This window comes from Corvus kubaryi, unplaced genomic scaffold (genome assembly GCF_017639235.1).
Source record: "Corvus kubaryi isolate FWS band 111438036 unplaced genomic scaffold, C.kubaryi_AGA036_p1.0 66, whole genome shotgun sequence".
NCBI lineage: Eukaryota > Metazoa > Chordata > Aves > Passeriformes > Corvidae > Corvus > Corvus kubaryi.
In genome coordinates, this window is record NW_024582054.1 from 929,959 (window position 1) to 947,663 (window position 17,705).

The 17,705-nt window shown below is 40.5% G+C and overlaps 2 protein-coding genes across 3 annotated transcripts in view; one reads left to right on the forward strand and one right to left on the reverse strand.

Annotated features, from left to right (window-relative positions):
- The window catches only part of STARD9 (StAR related lipid transfer domain containing 9), a 101,788-nt gene extending 92,065 nt beyond the window's left edge, over nucleotides 1-9,723 (forward strand). For both annotated transcript variants that reach the window (XM_042048110.1, XM_042048111.1), the window contains exons 25-34: nucleotides 228-425; nucleotides 1,583-1,766; nucleotides 2,742-2,888; nucleotides 3,515-3,617; nucleotides 4,198-4,340; nucleotides 4,570-4,634; nucleotides 4,723-4,928; nucleotides 5,332-5,411; nucleotides 5,811-5,969; nucleotides 7,033-9,723. In XM_042048110.1, the coding sequence (XP_041904044.1) occupies nucleotides 228-425; nucleotides 1,583-1,766; nucleotides 2,742-2,888; nucleotides 3,515-3,617; nucleotides 4,198-4,340; nucleotides 4,570-4,634; nucleotides 4,723-4,928; nucleotides 5,332-5,411; nucleotides 5,811-5,969; nucleotides 7,033-7,134 (1,387 nt within the window). In that variant the 3' untranslated portion in view covers nucleotides 7,135-9,723. The remainder of the gene's footprint in view (nucleotides 1-227; nucleotides 426-1,582; nucleotides 1,767-2,741; nucleotides 2,889-3,514; nucleotides 3,618-4,197; nucleotides 4,341-4,569; nucleotides 4,635-4,722; nucleotides 4,929-5,331; nucleotides 5,412-5,810; nucleotides 5,970-7,032) is intronic.
- Nucleotides 9,724-10,866: 1,143 nt separating this feature from the next.
- Nucleotides 10,867-17,705, reverse strand: part of CDAN1 (codanin 1) — a 32,722-nt gene continuing 25,883 nt past the window's right edge. Inside the window, exons 23-28 of the mRNA XM_042048116.1 lie at nucleotides 16,968-17,125; nucleotides 15,912-16,019; nucleotides 15,478-15,541; nucleotides 14,160-14,362; nucleotides 13,362-13,469; nucleotides 10,867-12,613 (exon numbers count right to left, since the gene is read on the reverse strand). Coding sequence (XP_041904050.1) covers nucleotides 12,491-12,613; nucleotides 13,362-13,469; nucleotides 14,160-14,362; nucleotides 15,478-15,541; nucleotides 15,912-16,019; nucleotides 16,968-17,125 — 764 coding nt within the window. The 3' untranslated portion in view covers nucleotides 10,867-12,490. The remainder of the gene's footprint in view (nucleotides 12,614-13,361; nucleotides 13,470-14,159; nucleotides 14,363-15,477; nucleotides 15,542-15,911; nucleotides 16,020-16,967; nucleotides 17,126-17,705) is intronic.

Below are 17,705 nucleotides of genomic sequence, written 5' to 3' on the forward strand. Positions count from 1 at the left end.
CAGCACTAATCACAACCCTCTTGTACATTTCCTGCTGTTAGAAAATAAGTGGAGTTTTAGAATTTCTGCATCATCTCTCAGCATGTGGACAAAGGGGTATTAGATGGTATTAGATTCCTAGAAAAAATTTACATTAAAAATCCACCTAATATTTAAGTGCTTTAAAACATCAGAAAATGTAACTTTGCAGGGTGCATTTTGTCACTTTAATCATGTTTTCCCAACAGACACATGAGAACTATTGAAACTCTGAGGAAGGAAAGAGTAAAAAGGCTACAAAGATACCAAAGAAGCCGAAGTCTGAGTCCCCAAAAGCATTTGAGTCTGTCCCAGACTCTGGATGCAAGTCAGAGGGATCTAGATCTCCCCAGCAGACGCCGAGAATATCTGCAACAGCTGAGAAGAGATGTGGTGGAAAACACCAGGTAGGGCATTAGAAACCTCTCCTTAGGCCTGATGTTCATTAAAAGTGTTCACAATGGGTGCACGTTAATGGTTCTTACTGACATCTGAGACTTCAGCAGCAGAATTCTTTTCAATGTGGATGCGTTAACCTTTGGGACAGAAAATGCTTTCAGGAAAACACACGCCTGATTTTAGAAAACACTCATTAAAATCTTGGGTCCAGTTTTATTTCAGTCCATAACAAGTGCCTAATTTATTATATGTGTATGATGGACAGGGACAGCCAAATATTCAGTCTGGACTGATTAGAGACCAATCTGTCCTCTTACTCCTTGTTGTGATTTAGGAATGGTATTCTCCAATTTAGTACTCCTGCTAAAATCAGCACTGCTTCTCCTCCCCTCCAACTGGAGGTAAAGATCACAGGTTGAGATAAGAGTAATTTTCTGGAAACAGCAATGAGATAAGAAAATGAACAGTAACAGCACCAGCATTAATAACAAAAGGTATAAGAAAAGAACATATTCCCACGGAAAGCCCCTGGCGATAGACAACATGGGATGGCTCCCTCTGCCACATCTCAACTGGAAGGAACCCTTTCTCCTTAGAAAAGCCCCTTTCCCCCACCTCCAGCAATGATGTGAGGTGGTACAGAATAACCTCTGTGTCCTGGCCATGCCCCCTCCTGGCTACTGCAAAATTAACCCTGTCCTGGCAGGAACCAGGACACTCCTTCACTAGCTTAAAAGCCACAGAGTTCAGTTTCATTTTAAATATCAGAAAACTCTGCAACACTTCACCATTTAGAATTTCAGTTTCTCATTCCCCACCATATTCTCTAAATGACTTTTGCTTCCTTTGTGGTCAGGAGACAGTTAATTTCCCAACACAAAAAACTTGTATGTGATATGCCAAAGCCATAACCTTGTATCATATGGAGACCTGATTTAGAAACCACTGTAGTAATCTCAGCAGCAAACTGGACTTGCAATCTGAGTAATTTTCCAAGGCTAATGTCTACTTAGCCTTTAGTGAGCAAAGAGAAGCTTTTTGGAGGCTGATATGGTAGGTTTTAATTGCTTTTTTGGCAGATTTTCATGTTCTAAATTGAAATATGATTTTCTTATGATATTTCAATTAATCATGTGTGTTTTCCCTTACTTTTCCATTCTTACAGAGTTCAAGAACCGAAAAGAAGAAGCATTCAGCACCCTTCTGACATTGAACTGTTGCTCCGAGACTATCAGAGGGCACGAGAAGAAACTAAAATTGAAATTGCACGAGCTAGGGACAAACTCCGGGAGAGAGCAGAGCAAGAAAAAAGGCGGATACGGGAACAAATATTTTCTCAGTTACAGAAGGTGGGCATTATATTGAAAGTATAAATAATCTTGAAGATCTCAGTATTTTCTTTTTATGTAGCTTTTTATTTGGTCTTCTAGCATTGAGTAGTTGCATTGGTAAAGTAAAATCTTCAGTCTTCAACAACTGTATTGGACCAGCAAGTTAAGTCAGGGGCTTGAGAAGTAGACAAAGAGCAAAAAATGGGACTGAAAAGAGATCTTTTTATAAAACTTCTTCCCCTTAAAAGCATCCTAGCATTATTTTGATAGTCTGAGCTCTTATATGTGAAGAAAACAGCAAAAGCTGCATTTTCCCAGACTGCCAAGTGTTGGAATTGTAAAAAGAAGAGAGGCCCGGCTCCGGCGGGGGGAGAAACTTGCAGACCAGCCAATATGGTTGATAAGAGCAAGACTCCGTTTATTAGCAATCCAGAGGCACTTATATAGTATACCAGCTTGTTAACTCTTAAGTGGCTTAAAACTTACCAAAGCAAATTTCTACTTCTACATAATTGGACTTACATTGGCAAGCTTCTACAGTTATGTTATGATTAAAAGAATTCAAAGTTCACCTCCCTTTTCTCCCGGTTAGCACATCTTATCAGGACAGCTGCATCGTTTCAAAACTCCCTCTTTGTTTCTCAGGCTTGGTTCTCACACAAGAATTTTCTCATGGAGAGTCTTTCTCACACAGGCCTTTTGCTTGCAAGCTCTTGCTACAGTTCTTTTATTGATCCCATAATTCTATGAATGATCCATGTCCCTGATCCTTTAATAATTCCCAACAGCCAAGTTTTACAGGGTCATTCACCCTGTGGTTTATATAGTCCTAGGCTTTCAAACAAGTCTGTTAATTTAATGCTTTCTGTATGGCAATTTTTGTCAACACTTCTTGAAAGAAAGTGGATTTCTTTAGATTACTTCTCTTTCAACTTTCAGTGCTGGTGTGGGGTTTCTTTTTGTTTGTTTGTAATACTGTGATGCCTATTACAGGAAGAAGCAAGACTGAAGACTCTTGCAAGTACAAGCACTTTATGCACAGACTCCAGCCTCAGCCTCTCCTCTGGCCCAACATCTGGTTACAACAGCAGTAATACTGCTACATACACTGCAAGTAACTTCAGCAGCCAGGAGGGGCAGGTGAGAAAATACTGGTGGGTGAGACTGATACTTCCTGATGCTTCGACCACAGGGACATAATGTAGGAACAGAGAGGGTTTTTGAGATGATTCGTATTCTGTCACAGCTATCAAGCAGGACAAGTTTGCATCACCAGTACACAGATGGGTGACATGGGGTGAGGGAGCATTTTGCCATGTAATTGCAAAGGACAGTGACACTTATTTTTCAGGGGGTTTTTTGTAATTCATAGATAAAAAATCAGATAATTACTACTATCAGTGATCTGTCAAATGTTTTAGAAACAACAGGCCTTTTCTTTTGATAGATCTGATCACATTTGATATTCTCAGTGCCTCCCTCAATGATACCTGCATTGACTTAAGAGTTTCCATGTGTGAACATGGACTTTCCTGAAGTCATTTTTGAAGTATGCACCCATGCTAGTTCTTTACACCTGGTTTGTTAAATTTCCCAAGTCAGTTTCATTTCATAACTAGAAGAAAGGCAAAAGTGTTACTTCATGATAAAGAGAGGCTTCCAACCTTGTAAGGCAGATTTGCTACTAATATTCCACTGCCTATATAACACACTTTCTTTTTCCTGGTTCAAACACATGCTTCCACTTCTGCACTTTCTTAAATCAGGTTTCTTCTGGAGATACTTTGGTTTCAAGAGATACACGAGGTCGTTCAACTGTTAGAAATAGTCAGCTTTATACATTGCAATTGCATAAGGATTCTACATTTGGTAAGTAAAACATACATCTGCTTATTTTGATTTTTATCCCAAAATTTGAACTTGAATCTAGGTATTGCAAGGATGTCCCTACCATTACATGACTTCAGAAAAATACTACCAGCCAGTAGCCAGAGCTTAGAATTTCTTAAAAAATTAAATAGTGATTTGTTTCCTCTGAAGTTGGTCTTTTGATGTGGTAATATCAAAGTACAGCGTTTTGAGATAATATGAGGATAATATTTTGAAAGAAGGAAGGAAGCACAGGATGTGGGGCCTAAAGCTGCAATGAGTATAGAATTGTACAAGCAAATTCTTAATTTTAGCCTCAAGACTTAAGCTGTCTATTCTTCCTTATTTTATTTTCTTACATGTGGCAATAACCGTTGTTAAAACTTCAGTCCTGCAAGATGTAACTGCAGTGTAATTACCAACACACAGAATGTCTAGGCAAGGGATGTTATCACTCCTTCATTAGGATCAGATGGATTAAGGGCTCCAGTGGAGCATTTAAGTCCCTACAATTTAAGAATAGTGGTGGGGTTCCTTTTAAATTTTTTTATTCCCCCTATGGCTTTTTTATTTCCTGCAGAAGCCAGCAGAATTCAGCCACCTCTTCCTTCAAGTGGCACCAGCTGTAGGTTTACTCATGGATTAACTATTTCCGTCAACTCTTCTTCAACAAAAGGATACCAAGATTTATCCAAACATATCTTGGCTAATGCTACCACTGAGGTAAGTAAAAACTGAGTTTTCACTTATTCCTTCTAGAAGCCGTAGCAAAAATGGGTGGGACAAGTTTTGTTCTACATCACAAACAGTTACCTATTTGTCAGGTACAGACGCACGCACACTGAACAATTTTAAAGGATGAGTAAAAGTGAGCCAGGCTGCAGCCATGGGGTGCAGAAGAGAGTGTGGGATATTTGAGTGAAGCTGGTGACATTTGTCATTGTTTTCTAAGGTAATGGCAGCATGCTCTCACAACCTGAGGAACCTCTACACGTGCCAAGCAGCAGCTGGGTGGACGTAAGTTTATGGCAGGTCTGTATAATGGGAGGCCTTTCTCTGTAGCTGGCTCTCTTGTGGGCAAATACCTTTCATTTGCCTTCGACAGGTATCAGTGTACAGAAAAAGAGGTGCAGGTGTACTACAAAGTCTTTCCTTCAGCAACAAGGCATGGATTTCTGGGAGCAGGAGTGATAGAAAGACCTCTTCCCTGTGTGTGGGGACTGGTGAGAGATCCTGGCAAGAGGCATCTGTATGACAGCTCTATCAGCACAGCTCGAATACACAAGAAGGTAACCAGCCACATTCACCTGGGTGAGTATCCTCACACACGGCAGATGACAGTCACCATCACCATTAGGATGTAGGCAGCCAGGAAGAAAGCTAAAGGCATCTTATTTCATTTCTTCAAGTGTAAATAAACAATTTCATTATTTAATATGGAAACTTCAGCTTTGCAAGACTTTTCCAAAGTAAGGATGATATTAAACACATCTTGCCGAGAAGTGCAGCTAGAGACAGTGGTTTGAAAGTAAAGATAAACCTGAAGTGGCTTGAAAAAAGCATTTTAAATTATATATTACAGCCTATGAACTAGAGCTCTGCTCTCAGGCAACATGTCAAAATAAAATATGTATTTACATGTAAGGGGTAGGGAAAAATTGTGACAAGCTGAAGTTGTCAAAGTCTAATTCCCCTTTCTTATTTTTTTTCCCAGTATATTTAGTGACTGATACCTCCCTATGTTACCTAAAGCAACCCCGGGATTTCTGCTGCATTACTGTAGAAGCTAAAGAGGTAAAGCGAACATTCTCTCTGCAGCACAGAGGAGGAGTTGTTCTGATATGTTGGTTCAAGGATAAAGGAGAGAAAGAAGTCAATCTTCATATTTGCAGAAGCACCAGTGTAACAGAAAGGAAAGCCATGCCAGTATCACACAAGTGACTTATGTGTAAAACCCTCGTGTGAATGACAATTCCCAAACAAGACCCATTAGACAGTAACACAAGTGTTACACAGTATATTCTGGTTGCAAACACACAGGATTTTGACAAAACCATATTTAATAGATAACATGAAAAATTATTGCTCTTTTAATTAAGTAATGTGAGAAATACGCCTCATGGCAAACAAAGAAAACATTGCTATATGCATAAAATTTTTCAAATTGTCATCTTTACACCTTGTCATGTGCAGGAGAAATTGTCTGTCCTGGCTATTCAGTCTGTCTATGATGCATCCATGCCTCACCCTTGTAAAGAAGCAGTGAGAGGGGAGATTTTACCAAGTGCTTGGATACTGGAACCTGACATAGTGAATGGAAGAGAGATCACTAGAGTTATTTACATGGCACAGGTAAGATTTTTCTGTATGTCCAACTGTGAATGCAAAAAGCTGTTACACAGCAGAACACTTAAGAACTGGTAAGCAACAAAAAATACAATCCTTATGCTATGCTCCATGTACTTTATGAAGTCACTACAAAGTTGGCTCTTTCACACTTCTCTAACAATGCAGAGAATCTTACTAGGATTGTGTTTAAGCACATGTTCCCAAGTTTTTACAGCATCCAAAGCTCCTTCCTTGGAGATCAAGCTCTTCTGTAAAGGTTTATTAGCAATTTTAGTATATGTTGTGTTCTCATGTGATGAGCCAATATGGAGAGTCTTGTTTCTATTTTCGTCTTGCTGTGACCACAGGAAGTCCAACTTGGGTTATACTATTTTCAAAATGCCGGAAAATACTTGGTGCATATTTCTAACCAAAGCCATTAATTCTTCACACTTAATAGATACAAAAGAGAAGTCAAGATTAGGATTCCATTTAAGCGTAAGAAAATGAAAATTTTTTAGACTCATTTGAAAACTAAGCTCTCTTTGAGACAGTGGTACTAAGTATTTAAAAATGCCCAGAAGAGAATGCCTTAATGGTTAAATTTATTTAAATGCTTATGTAGAGATAAATTACATTAGTCCTTTAAACTAATTTATTTAAAACTTAAGGACACATTTTTTAAAATATCATTAATTAGCACATGCAGTTTACAATGCATAGCTGAAATGTATATATATATGCATTTAAAATTTTTATATGTATTTTATATTGCCCTTTAGCGTATGCATACACATTTTTAGTAACACTGTGTGTCTCAAACTAGTAAACTTTAATCCAAGCTCAAACTCAAAAGCAATGTGGGTCATACCTGCCAGAAGCAACATCAAATAGCAAAGCTTTGAAAGTCTGTGGAGTATTGGGAAGGAAAATACACAAACCACACAGTAATGACAGCATTTGGCTGTAAACTACTTTTGTGCCTAACACATACTTGTTACACATCAGAGCTATTCCAGACTGGAGAAGGATTCTGTTTAAAAGCAGGTACAAACTCCAACATGCAGCCTTTTTCCAATTCCTGCAGGTGGACCTCGGTGCCCCGGCCATCCCCGCCAGGCTCCTGAGTTCCATGGCGAAGCGGCAGCCCCTGGTGATTGCTCGGCTGGCTCACCTGCTTGCTGCTTAGTGCTGCAACACCACCGGCCACTGAAGAGCAGCTGACAGCTCACAGGGACACACAAGTGTTGGAAAGGGTTACAGAAAATGCTGCCTCCTAAGGCAGCCACCACCAAGCCTCCCTTCAGGAGCCTGGCTGCTACTGCTGGACTATATGGAAGTACAGTTAGAAAAAAGGATCAATTGTTTAAGCCAACACTGCTTAGAAGAAACGTAGCAAGTTTAGTGGGGAATCTATCCTCCTGGAGACAGCAGTGGAAAACCTCCATGGAAGAGAAGAAAGGTGTGCTGCTCTGTAGAGAGCAGAGGAAGAGACTGCTTTACAATAGCCAGAATCTTAGAGTGTATTACTTAACTCCTATTTCCAAGCAGCTTCAGAGATCAGCTTCTTTCTTTAAGTAAGTTTAGGCTGGAAGCAGTATCTGTATGGCTTGAGCACTTGAGCAGAGCTGCAAAGCCATTTTCTAATGATGAGGTAAGTATCAAATGCAGAATTCCTGACTGTGTAGATAAATGATTTATCTTAGCTGGCTGCCTATCCTTCCTTCCCCTTGAAGAGGGAAGTTAAAGCAGTGCAATATTCACTAGTCACCCTACACCCTGGATAGATTTTTTCATGTATTTGGCTGACTGCTTGCAGCCAGTGTGTTTCAGATTGCCACTACACTATGCAGCATCAGTGGACACCACCATACCTCAGGACACAGTTTTACTATACTGCAGAATCAGGTGCTTTGAAATAAAGAAACCAAACAGTTCTACACAGTGACACTGTCATGGATAGGCTAGTACTCAGTAATCAGCTTGTTTCTAGAATTTAAATCCTGCAAGTAAGAGTAGCGCCAACATTTTTCTACAATGGCTATTTCTATCAGCCCTTCTACGCTTTCACCTAAATGCATTAAGAGCTGAAAATATAGCCTGGTCGTAGTCTTACCACATTTCTTTGTTCTTCAGCTGTCTCACTACAGCAAGTACAGACTCTTCCCATTCAATTACCTCATAGGACTTCTGTGGAGCTTAGTCCCACAATCCTGCTGTCAGGCTTTATGTTTGTTCAACACAATCCCTAGCTGGTTCACATACTCCTAAATCGAAACAAAACCACAACCACCTCAAATATCCAAATAACTTCATTTAATTTGTCAGCACAACAGTACAGAATCACTTTGGATGTATCTAAGCAATAAAAATTGCTATGTTATGCTTTCATTAGCTCAAAAAAGCCCCCATTGTTCGAGAAGCTCTTGCACTTTGAATTTGTCAAGTGAGAAATGTGTACTCAAGCATCCACCCTACTGCAGTCAGTGCCTGCTACTTTAACACAGTTACTGTCAGTACAAGGTGCGTTTCCCCAGCATATGGTGAGGTTAGCTGCACTTCCCACCTTTGAGTTCAAGAGCCAATATCTACTTTTACTCTGTCTTTGCACAGGTGTCATTTTGGCTCTCAGCTTCTGTGTTACTTCCTGTTACTAATATAGTGAGTTTTAAATGAAAAGACAATAGCTATTTTAAATTGATACTTAAGAAGATAGCAGTTTTGATACATACCAACCCAAGGCTTCTTCCTCCAGCTAGATCAGGTAGGATAACAAAACCTTTAACTTACAAATTTGCTTTGTTTAATCTTTGGATCACCATGGTTACGATCTTAACACCAATATATTACTGTTCTTTATTTGGAGAGGCTCAAAAGCTTTGTTAAAAGCCTGAGTCACAGCATGGTTCAGTTTGACCATCACACATTTTACACAGCCCCTCAAGGAAGAATGGATAACCTGTCACAAAGTTTTCTGCAACTGAGCGAAATGAGAGCGTTCCAGATTTGTAACCTGTCAAAGTCCCCCCTTTGGTGGAAACCCAGAAGGAAGAGCAAACAAGGCAGTACATTAAAGGCCCAGGAAAAATGAGCAAACCAGCAGCATGAGATATTGACTCTGTCCCCAGGCTGCTTCCATAGCTCTCCAGAGGAGGTAGGAGAGGTCTTCATACAACCCACTAAAGAGTTGCTCAGTGCTTTGCTTTTTTTCCCTTTTATTTTGGACACGGCACTAGTGATAAAGCAGTTTTTGTAGGAAAAACATCTTGGGGGATGCCTGTTGATCAACAATGACAGTGCCTATGAAGGATAGTGTCTTATTGTACAGTGCATCAGATGTTTATTTTTATATATACTTAATATTTTTTTTCTACGTTTACAAATTAAGTTATTTATATATGCTTGGTTTGGAGCGTTTTTATATGCTATAAAAGCTAAGTTTTATTTTTATCAGTATTGAATTAATGTAACTTTTTTTTAATACAATCTTCAATTGATACTAAAAAGCCTATTTATATGAATGTTTTCTTTTGCAAATACAACATTTTATGGTACTTGCTAATGTATGGCATTTGTTTGTTTGGAAAGAAGAAACAAAAGCCCAGCAGATATCAAATTTGGTAATCTACAACAGGCAAAAACCGACCTCCTGTAAGTTAGTGCTGAGCAGCAGATGGTCAAACCAATTGTATTGTACTACCCAGGGTTGCATCTCTGCTCCTAAATCAAGGTTGCTATTTTCATATCCACAATAAATGGTATTTTCTACACAAGAAAATGTGCCCCACGTTATTTTGCTCCAGCTAAAATACCCATCTATGGAACTATGCTGGATAGAAAAACACCACAAAGGCAAGTTTGTGATGACAGATGTAGGTCTCCCACTTACCTGCTGAGGAATGGGCATGAAATATGAACTTTTGGTACAAGAATCAAGAAGCCAGTCACTGCTTAAATTTGGGTTCTGTGACAGTGCTTTGTCCAAGCAAAGGGGGTTTTACTTGGTTATTTAAAAAAAAAAAGACAGTGGCTGGAGCTTCTTCCCGAGTCCTGTTATACCACTCCCTAGACCTGCACATTCAGAAGGAAGTTAAATAACACCGTATTTCCTGATTTTCTTTTGAGAGCTGTGAGTTTGCAGTAGGAAAGACTGGCAGAAGAAAGGCCACACCCTCAAGCCCTGGCTTTCAGTGAGCTCCTGCCCTCCTGCCTGCAGCACCTCTGGCACCAGCAGCAGTGCCCAGGACAGAGGGCCTGAGGTGCTGAGGAGGCCGCCAGCCCAGGGGGCCGCAGGGTTGTGTTCTCACACACGGTCCCACGGCCACAGGCAGAAAACCTGTGCTCCACAACTGCTCCCAAGCCTTGGATACAGAGTGGGGGGTCTGGCTTTACAGAGCAAACATGCCTGGGGGCCGTGGGATGCCCAAGAACCAGCGCCACTGCATTGTGTCGTAAGAACACAGAAACAGAGCTGTTTCTTACCTGCTGGGTCCCGCTACAGCACTGTCTCCTGCCCCGTAGGGCATAGCTGTGTTCTCTGGTTGCTGGAAACTGCTCCTGGGGCTTGGTCACCTTTTAAATAAAAACTTCCAAACAGAGAAGGAGAATTCTGGTATGCTGAGTTCATGAAAATGGCTGTGGCCATGATATCTATGCAAAAAGTTTTATGATATCCAAATAAAACCCGTGCCAGAACCAAGAACACTTTTTTTCACTAGCATGGATTCCAGCTTCTTCCCCCTTCCACCACCCTGCCCTCCCTTACATAACAAAGTAGAGTTCTATTTCAGTAGAAGCCTAGCATGCCAGACAGGAGGTCTGTACTGCACTTTCTCTGCTCCATGCTTTGTGGCAAGGTACCCGTTTTGTTCTTCAGCCTAGTACCAAGAGGTTCTATATTGACAGCTTGAACATAAGACAAGACATTTAATAATGTTTATTATGACAACAATTTCAAATGAGATCTGCAGCAAAACATCACGTAATAGCCTCAGGGAGCAGGTATGGCATGATATGGTGTACTTGCTGTTCAATTTGTATTGAATTGTTCCATTTGTATTTGTATTGCAGCATGCCTACTGTTGGGGACTCTCTCATTCACATCAGAAAACCCCTAAAAAGAGGAATGCAGGTGGAACCTGCCAAATCTTTCAATACAAGTAAACAAGCCAAGAAAAATCACAGTACAGTTCAGACCCAGATGTGCCTCTATGATTTCTCTTTCTGTATCACATATTTTAACAGAAGCCACAGTTCTACCTAATGAGCCCTATCTGTAGTTTTTCTCAAATCACTGACTCCAAGATGTTACCTTTTCTCACCTCATACAGGGAAGAGGTTAGTTAATTAGCAAGCTAAACAGCCCTGGGCTTCACCTTGTCCAGAGGCTGTTCTTAAATCAGAACTTGCTTTCTGGAAAACCTACACTATTAGGACACTCCTAGACAAAAGGAAATCATGTCCTCACTGCTATGGGGCAGGGGGAGGGAATCCCATGAGACAGCTGATGAGCACCTAAACATACTCTGCTACTCACCAGCACTCCCTGCCCCAAACCCCAGTTCAAGGAAATACTTGGGGAGAAGGGGGTGAACAGGAGGTTCTCTTGGTGACAATCTGTCTGTAAGGGCAGAAAATACCCACTGTCCTCCAAGAAACGGGTCCCTTTCAAAACCCACTCTCTGGGGAACATCATAGTGCTTCTTCACTACTTTGTCTGCTCTTCCAGGCTGTAGTTTTCTTGCTGCAGCACTTCCTAACTGATAAAACCCAAACTCAAGGCAAGAAAAAATATAAAAAGCCAGTGAATAGCATCCAGATGCCATTTATGTTCACAACTATAAAAGTGTCTTAAAAATACTGTCTTCAGTAAAAAATATAAACAGATATTTTATCCCTTATTTCTATTAAAAGCCCTGGGAAATTACAAATTCTGTTTCCAACAAGAGATGGAAAACTTTAGCATCTACATCCTTTCAGAATAATGCTATCAATGGTCTAGTAGATTTATTTAATATGGTTTAACTTTTAAAATTAGTCTTAAAAAAATTAAAATCAAACCTTCAACACTGAGCTTACAATGAAAAATAAATATAGGCACATCTCCGTGTCACATAGGTTCACCTCTTCCTTCCCCTGACTGTAGAGGCTTTGTTAAAAGACAACATGAGAAGTCATACTGAGTTAAGAGATAGCCACCAAGAAACCATCTCTCTGATCACAAAGTAACTTGAGTTGATTCCTGGGTTTGGTCACAGCCTGTTGCTGCACTAATAACAAAAAGTGTCTCTGAGTCTCACAGCTGCTCTGAGACACAATCAAGGTGCTTAAAAGACTTTTGGCTTGGAGATCCATTTGCTGATGTAAATCCTTCAGCAGAGTCACCACGGCAAAATGTCCAGGACAGAAGGGCCAGTGCAGGTTTTGCACAAAGTGACCTCTTATCTTCAGTATGCTCCCAGCAAAGAGCTCCAAGTCCTTTCAGAAACACTGAAAACTCCATTTGCATCTTCATTAGTAATTTGTGTTCACAGAGTCCACCTCTGTTAACTTTGTGTGGTCACAGTACCTAGAGATTGTCTGGTCAGCTCACAAGGGTTAGTCCTGGGCTCTATCTGACGTTGCGATACAAATACTCGGGACAGCCTTTTCAGGTCTTTTACAAAATCCTGTAACAAACAGATATAAACCAGAGAACTCTTATTAACAAATGCTAACAAAGAGGCTTACTTAATTTTTCTGTAAGTATTTTACAAGGTTAAACATACTGATGGTTTTCCACTGCAAAAACCTAGACAAACTACAGAATTGATGAGTGCCTGCAGACATGCTCAGTCTTCCCTCTGATCTCCACACCCTTCTCAGACAAGATCACTGCCACAGTTTAAATGGTTAAACAGCTCCAACATGTAAGTGCTCACCAGCCTTGGAATACTGTCCATTTTAGCAAGGCATTTGGGTGGATTCCTACATTTTGACTGTGGCCAGAATAGTGAGACTCCTCTAGAACATTCCCACTGCTCTAACACTGGTGGTAGGAGGCACAGGGATTTAAGTGCATGACTGGTCAGTTAAGACCCTTCCCAACACATCATTCTCAGCTGGAATGCAGCAAGCACACTCAAACTAGAACTGAGAGCTGGTAACTGAGACAGCTGGTCTCCAAACTGGTTTACAATTTTCTTGGAAATGTTTTCACTGCATGGGCAATGTTGGAGTCACACAAGTACAGCTTTCAGCCAAACACTAGCAACAGTAACAAGCTTTGTTGGAAGCCAGTCCTGCCTTTTTATTAAGCAGGAACCACAGATGGGAAGGTTATGGGCCTTATCTACATGAAACAGAAATACAAGGATTGGCTTTTGTGTAGCTTTACTTTTTATTTCACTTATTGTTCACATACATAAAATTACTTACTGAGGGCCAAGGGAGCTCTTCAAGGCTAAGCAGGCAACTCTGGATTTCACTAGTTCTCATTAGTTCATGTTCTACAAGACCATGAAGCAAGAAAAGGAACAAATCCCACTGCACGAGAGAAGAAAATACCAACAACTCAAAAAGAAATGGATTGTGTGCTTGTTTCTTTATCCATATATAATTCACACTTTTCTTTTTGGATCAGAATGTGGAGAAAAGGAGCAAGCACATAATCTATCTGCATGTGACAATGAGAACAAGAGCAACATCCAAAATGACTGAACAAAATTTCTTTAGTTCATACATTGATTGTGTCCTACCATAAAGTCTCAAAATTGTCAATTTATAAACACGCCAAGAATTTAATGCCTGCCTGATGAGGATTATGTCTTTGACTTCTGAAATAAGTTGGGTTTAGCCTGCAGCTAAATAGGGTGATATTCAGCTTTAGCTGGGGTGCTTATAACACCAACATGCATACAGAAATGCAAGATAAGAGACACAAGAATGCAACCAATGACAGTCACGTGTGTCCAGTCCTTGCAATATCCTAGGCCACATGAGCCATTTTGCCATTGGCTCCTGAACAAAACTGTGCCTTCCTGAGAGCCCCCAGGCAGGTATGAACCCCTGGCAATTTGCACACATCCCTGTCTTTCACTGCCCCACAGAAACAATGCCAGCCAGCAGTGACCAAAGCCCGCTGGCCTCAGTCACATGAGCCACCAGCGAGCACTGCGGGCTGGCAGAATTCCTACACGAGTGCCAGCCTGCTCCACACATGGGAATAAGCTTTACCTCTCGCTGCTTAACTTCTGCAAGATAACCAATGTTCTTCTTGCTGAAGATCAGCTGCACAGGCACAGGCGTCCCAAAGTCCTCCTTCCAGATGGAGAACAGCAGTTTTAGGAGGCCATAGGTGGGCTTGTTCTTTACACACAGCCTCTCAGGGCTCTTCTCTGGGGATTTGATCCCAAGACTCAGAGGAACACGATCTGAAACTAAGAAAAGGATGAAAAATGGACTCCTATAGCTGCATTATTTCCTTTTACAGTCATCATCTTGGTTCAGCAGCACACTTAGTACAAACCAGTCAACCTAAGAGGACTGGAGTTTGGAAATATGCAAAATTATGAGCTTTGAAACTATACAGACAGTACGACATAGGAAGAGATTTATATTCCTCAGACAAAGAACACCAATTGGTTGGAATATAGCCCCAAGTCTTGAAAGTCAGCCTAATATTTAGTCAGAGAACCTAGGTGTTACTTCAAAGGAGAGAAGAGTAACACAGTTAAACATTTAAATCTATAGAAAGATTGAACAGTTGTTCATAGTTTAGATTATAGGCAGAGTTAAGTGACTTCACACAAGTGAAAGTAAAGCTGAACAGTGTTTAACTGCAGATGAACATGAACAGAAGAAGATACCACTTCTTCCTTGGTACAGTCTAATGGAACAGGACAGGTTGATACTGCTGCCCCCAGAATAAATTTCACAATATTCAGATGTGAACTGCCTTCTGAAAAAACAAATTATGCACAAAATTTCTAAAGTTGGCTCTAAAACCAGGCAGTTAGAAGGTTGCTCATGAAGAAAACACCTACATTGAGATCACAAGCTCCTGCTCACAGAAAAATTGTATTTACACATCAAAGCAAGAGAAAAAAACCAAAATGTTCACAGGAGTCATAATACACAGAAAACAAGTTATTTCCATTCTTTCCATAAAAAAGCCATAAAAACATAATTTAATGTTGAAATGAAAAAGGCCCTTACTCTTACAAAAAAAGCCCAAACTCAACCACAATTTTTCAGAGGCAGAAATACTGGAAAACATATCCCATATTTAAATGAAGGTGTCAATAAATAAAAAACAACAGAGATGTGAAACGGATCAGAAGGATGGTTAGTCACTGTACAATTCTGTTTTGCAGAATGTAAGAGGGAATAAGAAAAACCACCCAAAATCACAGGAAAAAAATGTGCAGACTCAGTGACACTGAAGAGAATCAAATATCCATGAGCTCTAAACACTTAAATCTCTGATCTCAAGGATCTAAGAGAACTGTAATAACAGATTTCAGTCTTAAATAGCTTATCATAACAGACTTACCCAGCAAAGACACCAACTCAACCGTGCACTTGGCCAGCTGCTGTTCTGATGTGGGACACATGAACTGGAAAACACAAAAAAAAGTTGTATTTTTGTCCCCATATTGCAGACTGGACAAACCAAGGCTTCACAAGGGATAAAAATATCTGAGAAGAGCAGGCAATTTACAGCACAGAGCTGTAATAGGAGACCACTGAAGACTGAAAGACAAAAAAAATGTCATATATGAAAAGGGGACTCACAAAGGCAAACTGAATTAACAAGCAAATCTACATAGTATAAAAAATGCAGTGCAACATTGCCACATTTGAGCTCAAATAAAAACCCCTCAACTGAACTCAACTGTGAGGCAAGGCCAACTAACAAGTTTACAGGTACCAAGACAGCTCAAAGTGATTCAAAGGGGGATTTTGTTGCTTTTTTACATCTTTTACCTTTCTGCATCGAAGTGTCTGACTCAACCTTCCCAGCAAGCACTCCAGCCACACATAGTCAACCACTTCACCCTCATCCCGTGGGCCCACAGCAACGCAGAGCACATCCTTGATGAGAAAGACAACAGTAACCCACACATTAGTATCCTACTCTTCCACAAACAGATCTTTGGACCTGTGACAGAGCAGTTCAGTAAGTAGTTCTTGGGTCCTCATTAAAACCAAAACCTAAGCTAGAATATATATTTCAAAAGACAGATTAAAGCTGATTTTTCACAACCTTACTAAGATCTCATTTTCTAGCACAGTTCTCACTAATGTTATGAAGTAAAATTCAATGATGGCAAGAAGTTCATCTTCCTTAAAAGTCCTAGCACTGAAAGCTCTAGATAAATCTGACAGCACAGCAAGTTCAGGGTAGAAGTACTACAGAAATCCAGAGCCCTCTTATATTGTCAGGGAAGCTTCAGTGTCAGCCCAGAGGTTTCCTCACACAACTTATCCTCCTCTTTTTATTTTAGCACAAGCAAGAAAGCATTAAAGGATGTGAACTCATTTTCACACAGTTGCTGGGAAAGCAATGACAGTGATAACCAGCATTACTTGTCTGCAAGCAGACAATCAGGAGCAAAAAAATAGGCAGAATACATAATGGTAAAAAATTGAGGTGTTCAGAATCCTTCTTTTCCTTATGGGGTGCATAGGTTAAATGACTGCAAAATTGTACACAATATTATGGTGTCCACACTGTGGTTTCCACCCTACTCATATCAAAAAGGCCACACTGGCATGCTACCAGAAATCTGTATTTGAGATAGCACTCCTAACAGGGAACTCTGATCTAGACCCAGCAAGCAGGGGTTTAAAAAACCTGAGAACTTTCCATCGTACTTCCTAAGCACTCCCCACAGCCAGTTCCTCAAAACCAGACCATTCTCTTAAAAAAGCCCAAATAAATAAACAAATCCCCACTAAATGATAAAAACAAACCACAAGAACACCAATGTGAAAAACGGAAAGGGAGTTGGGGCAAGCCAGGAAGTGAATACTGTGTACCTTAATCTCATTGATGATCTGGGAGGGAAATGGAGCACAGTGCTGACAGCCTGGAGGACAGTCCCTTCTCAACTCCAGAGCATCCTCACCTGGCAAGGGAAATCCTGGGACTTTCAGCATTCGGTTGAAGGTTGCCTTCACTTCCCTTTTGATGAGTGCTACAGAGAACAGAGAACAAATCCTGTCTGCTTCAGTTTTTCTCTCCACTGAAGCAGAGAATAATTTCCAAACACTCTTAGCCTCTCATTCCAAGGACCACAGCAAATAAGGAAATAAGACAGCTTACATTTTCAAACCCCTCTCTCTGACCTCCCACTATATTTAATGTGCAGAGGCACATGTGGAGAGGGTGTGCTAACCCACAGCTGTAGAAGGCAGCCACCCATCACTGCCAGGTACCGCTGGAAACTCATCTCACTTCCCATCAAAGTATTTCAGTGGCTTTAACAAACACAGTAGCTAAGCCAGAAGGCAATGCCAAAGCACAAAGCTGATGCAGTGTGATCATACCAGTTCAACCAACGTAAAAGCCATATGTCTTCTACCAAAATAAGTTTTGATCAGCATCCAAAACACTAAATTCCTGCAGCTGCAAATGGTACTTGGACATTCCTCCCCAGACTTTTGGCACAACCTCTTGAAAAAATGGGTTTTCAGAGATTCTGAAGAGCTGCCAGAGCAGTATTACAGAGTAAAAGGACAACACTTGCCTTCAGCCTGCAGAAAATACACCCAAGT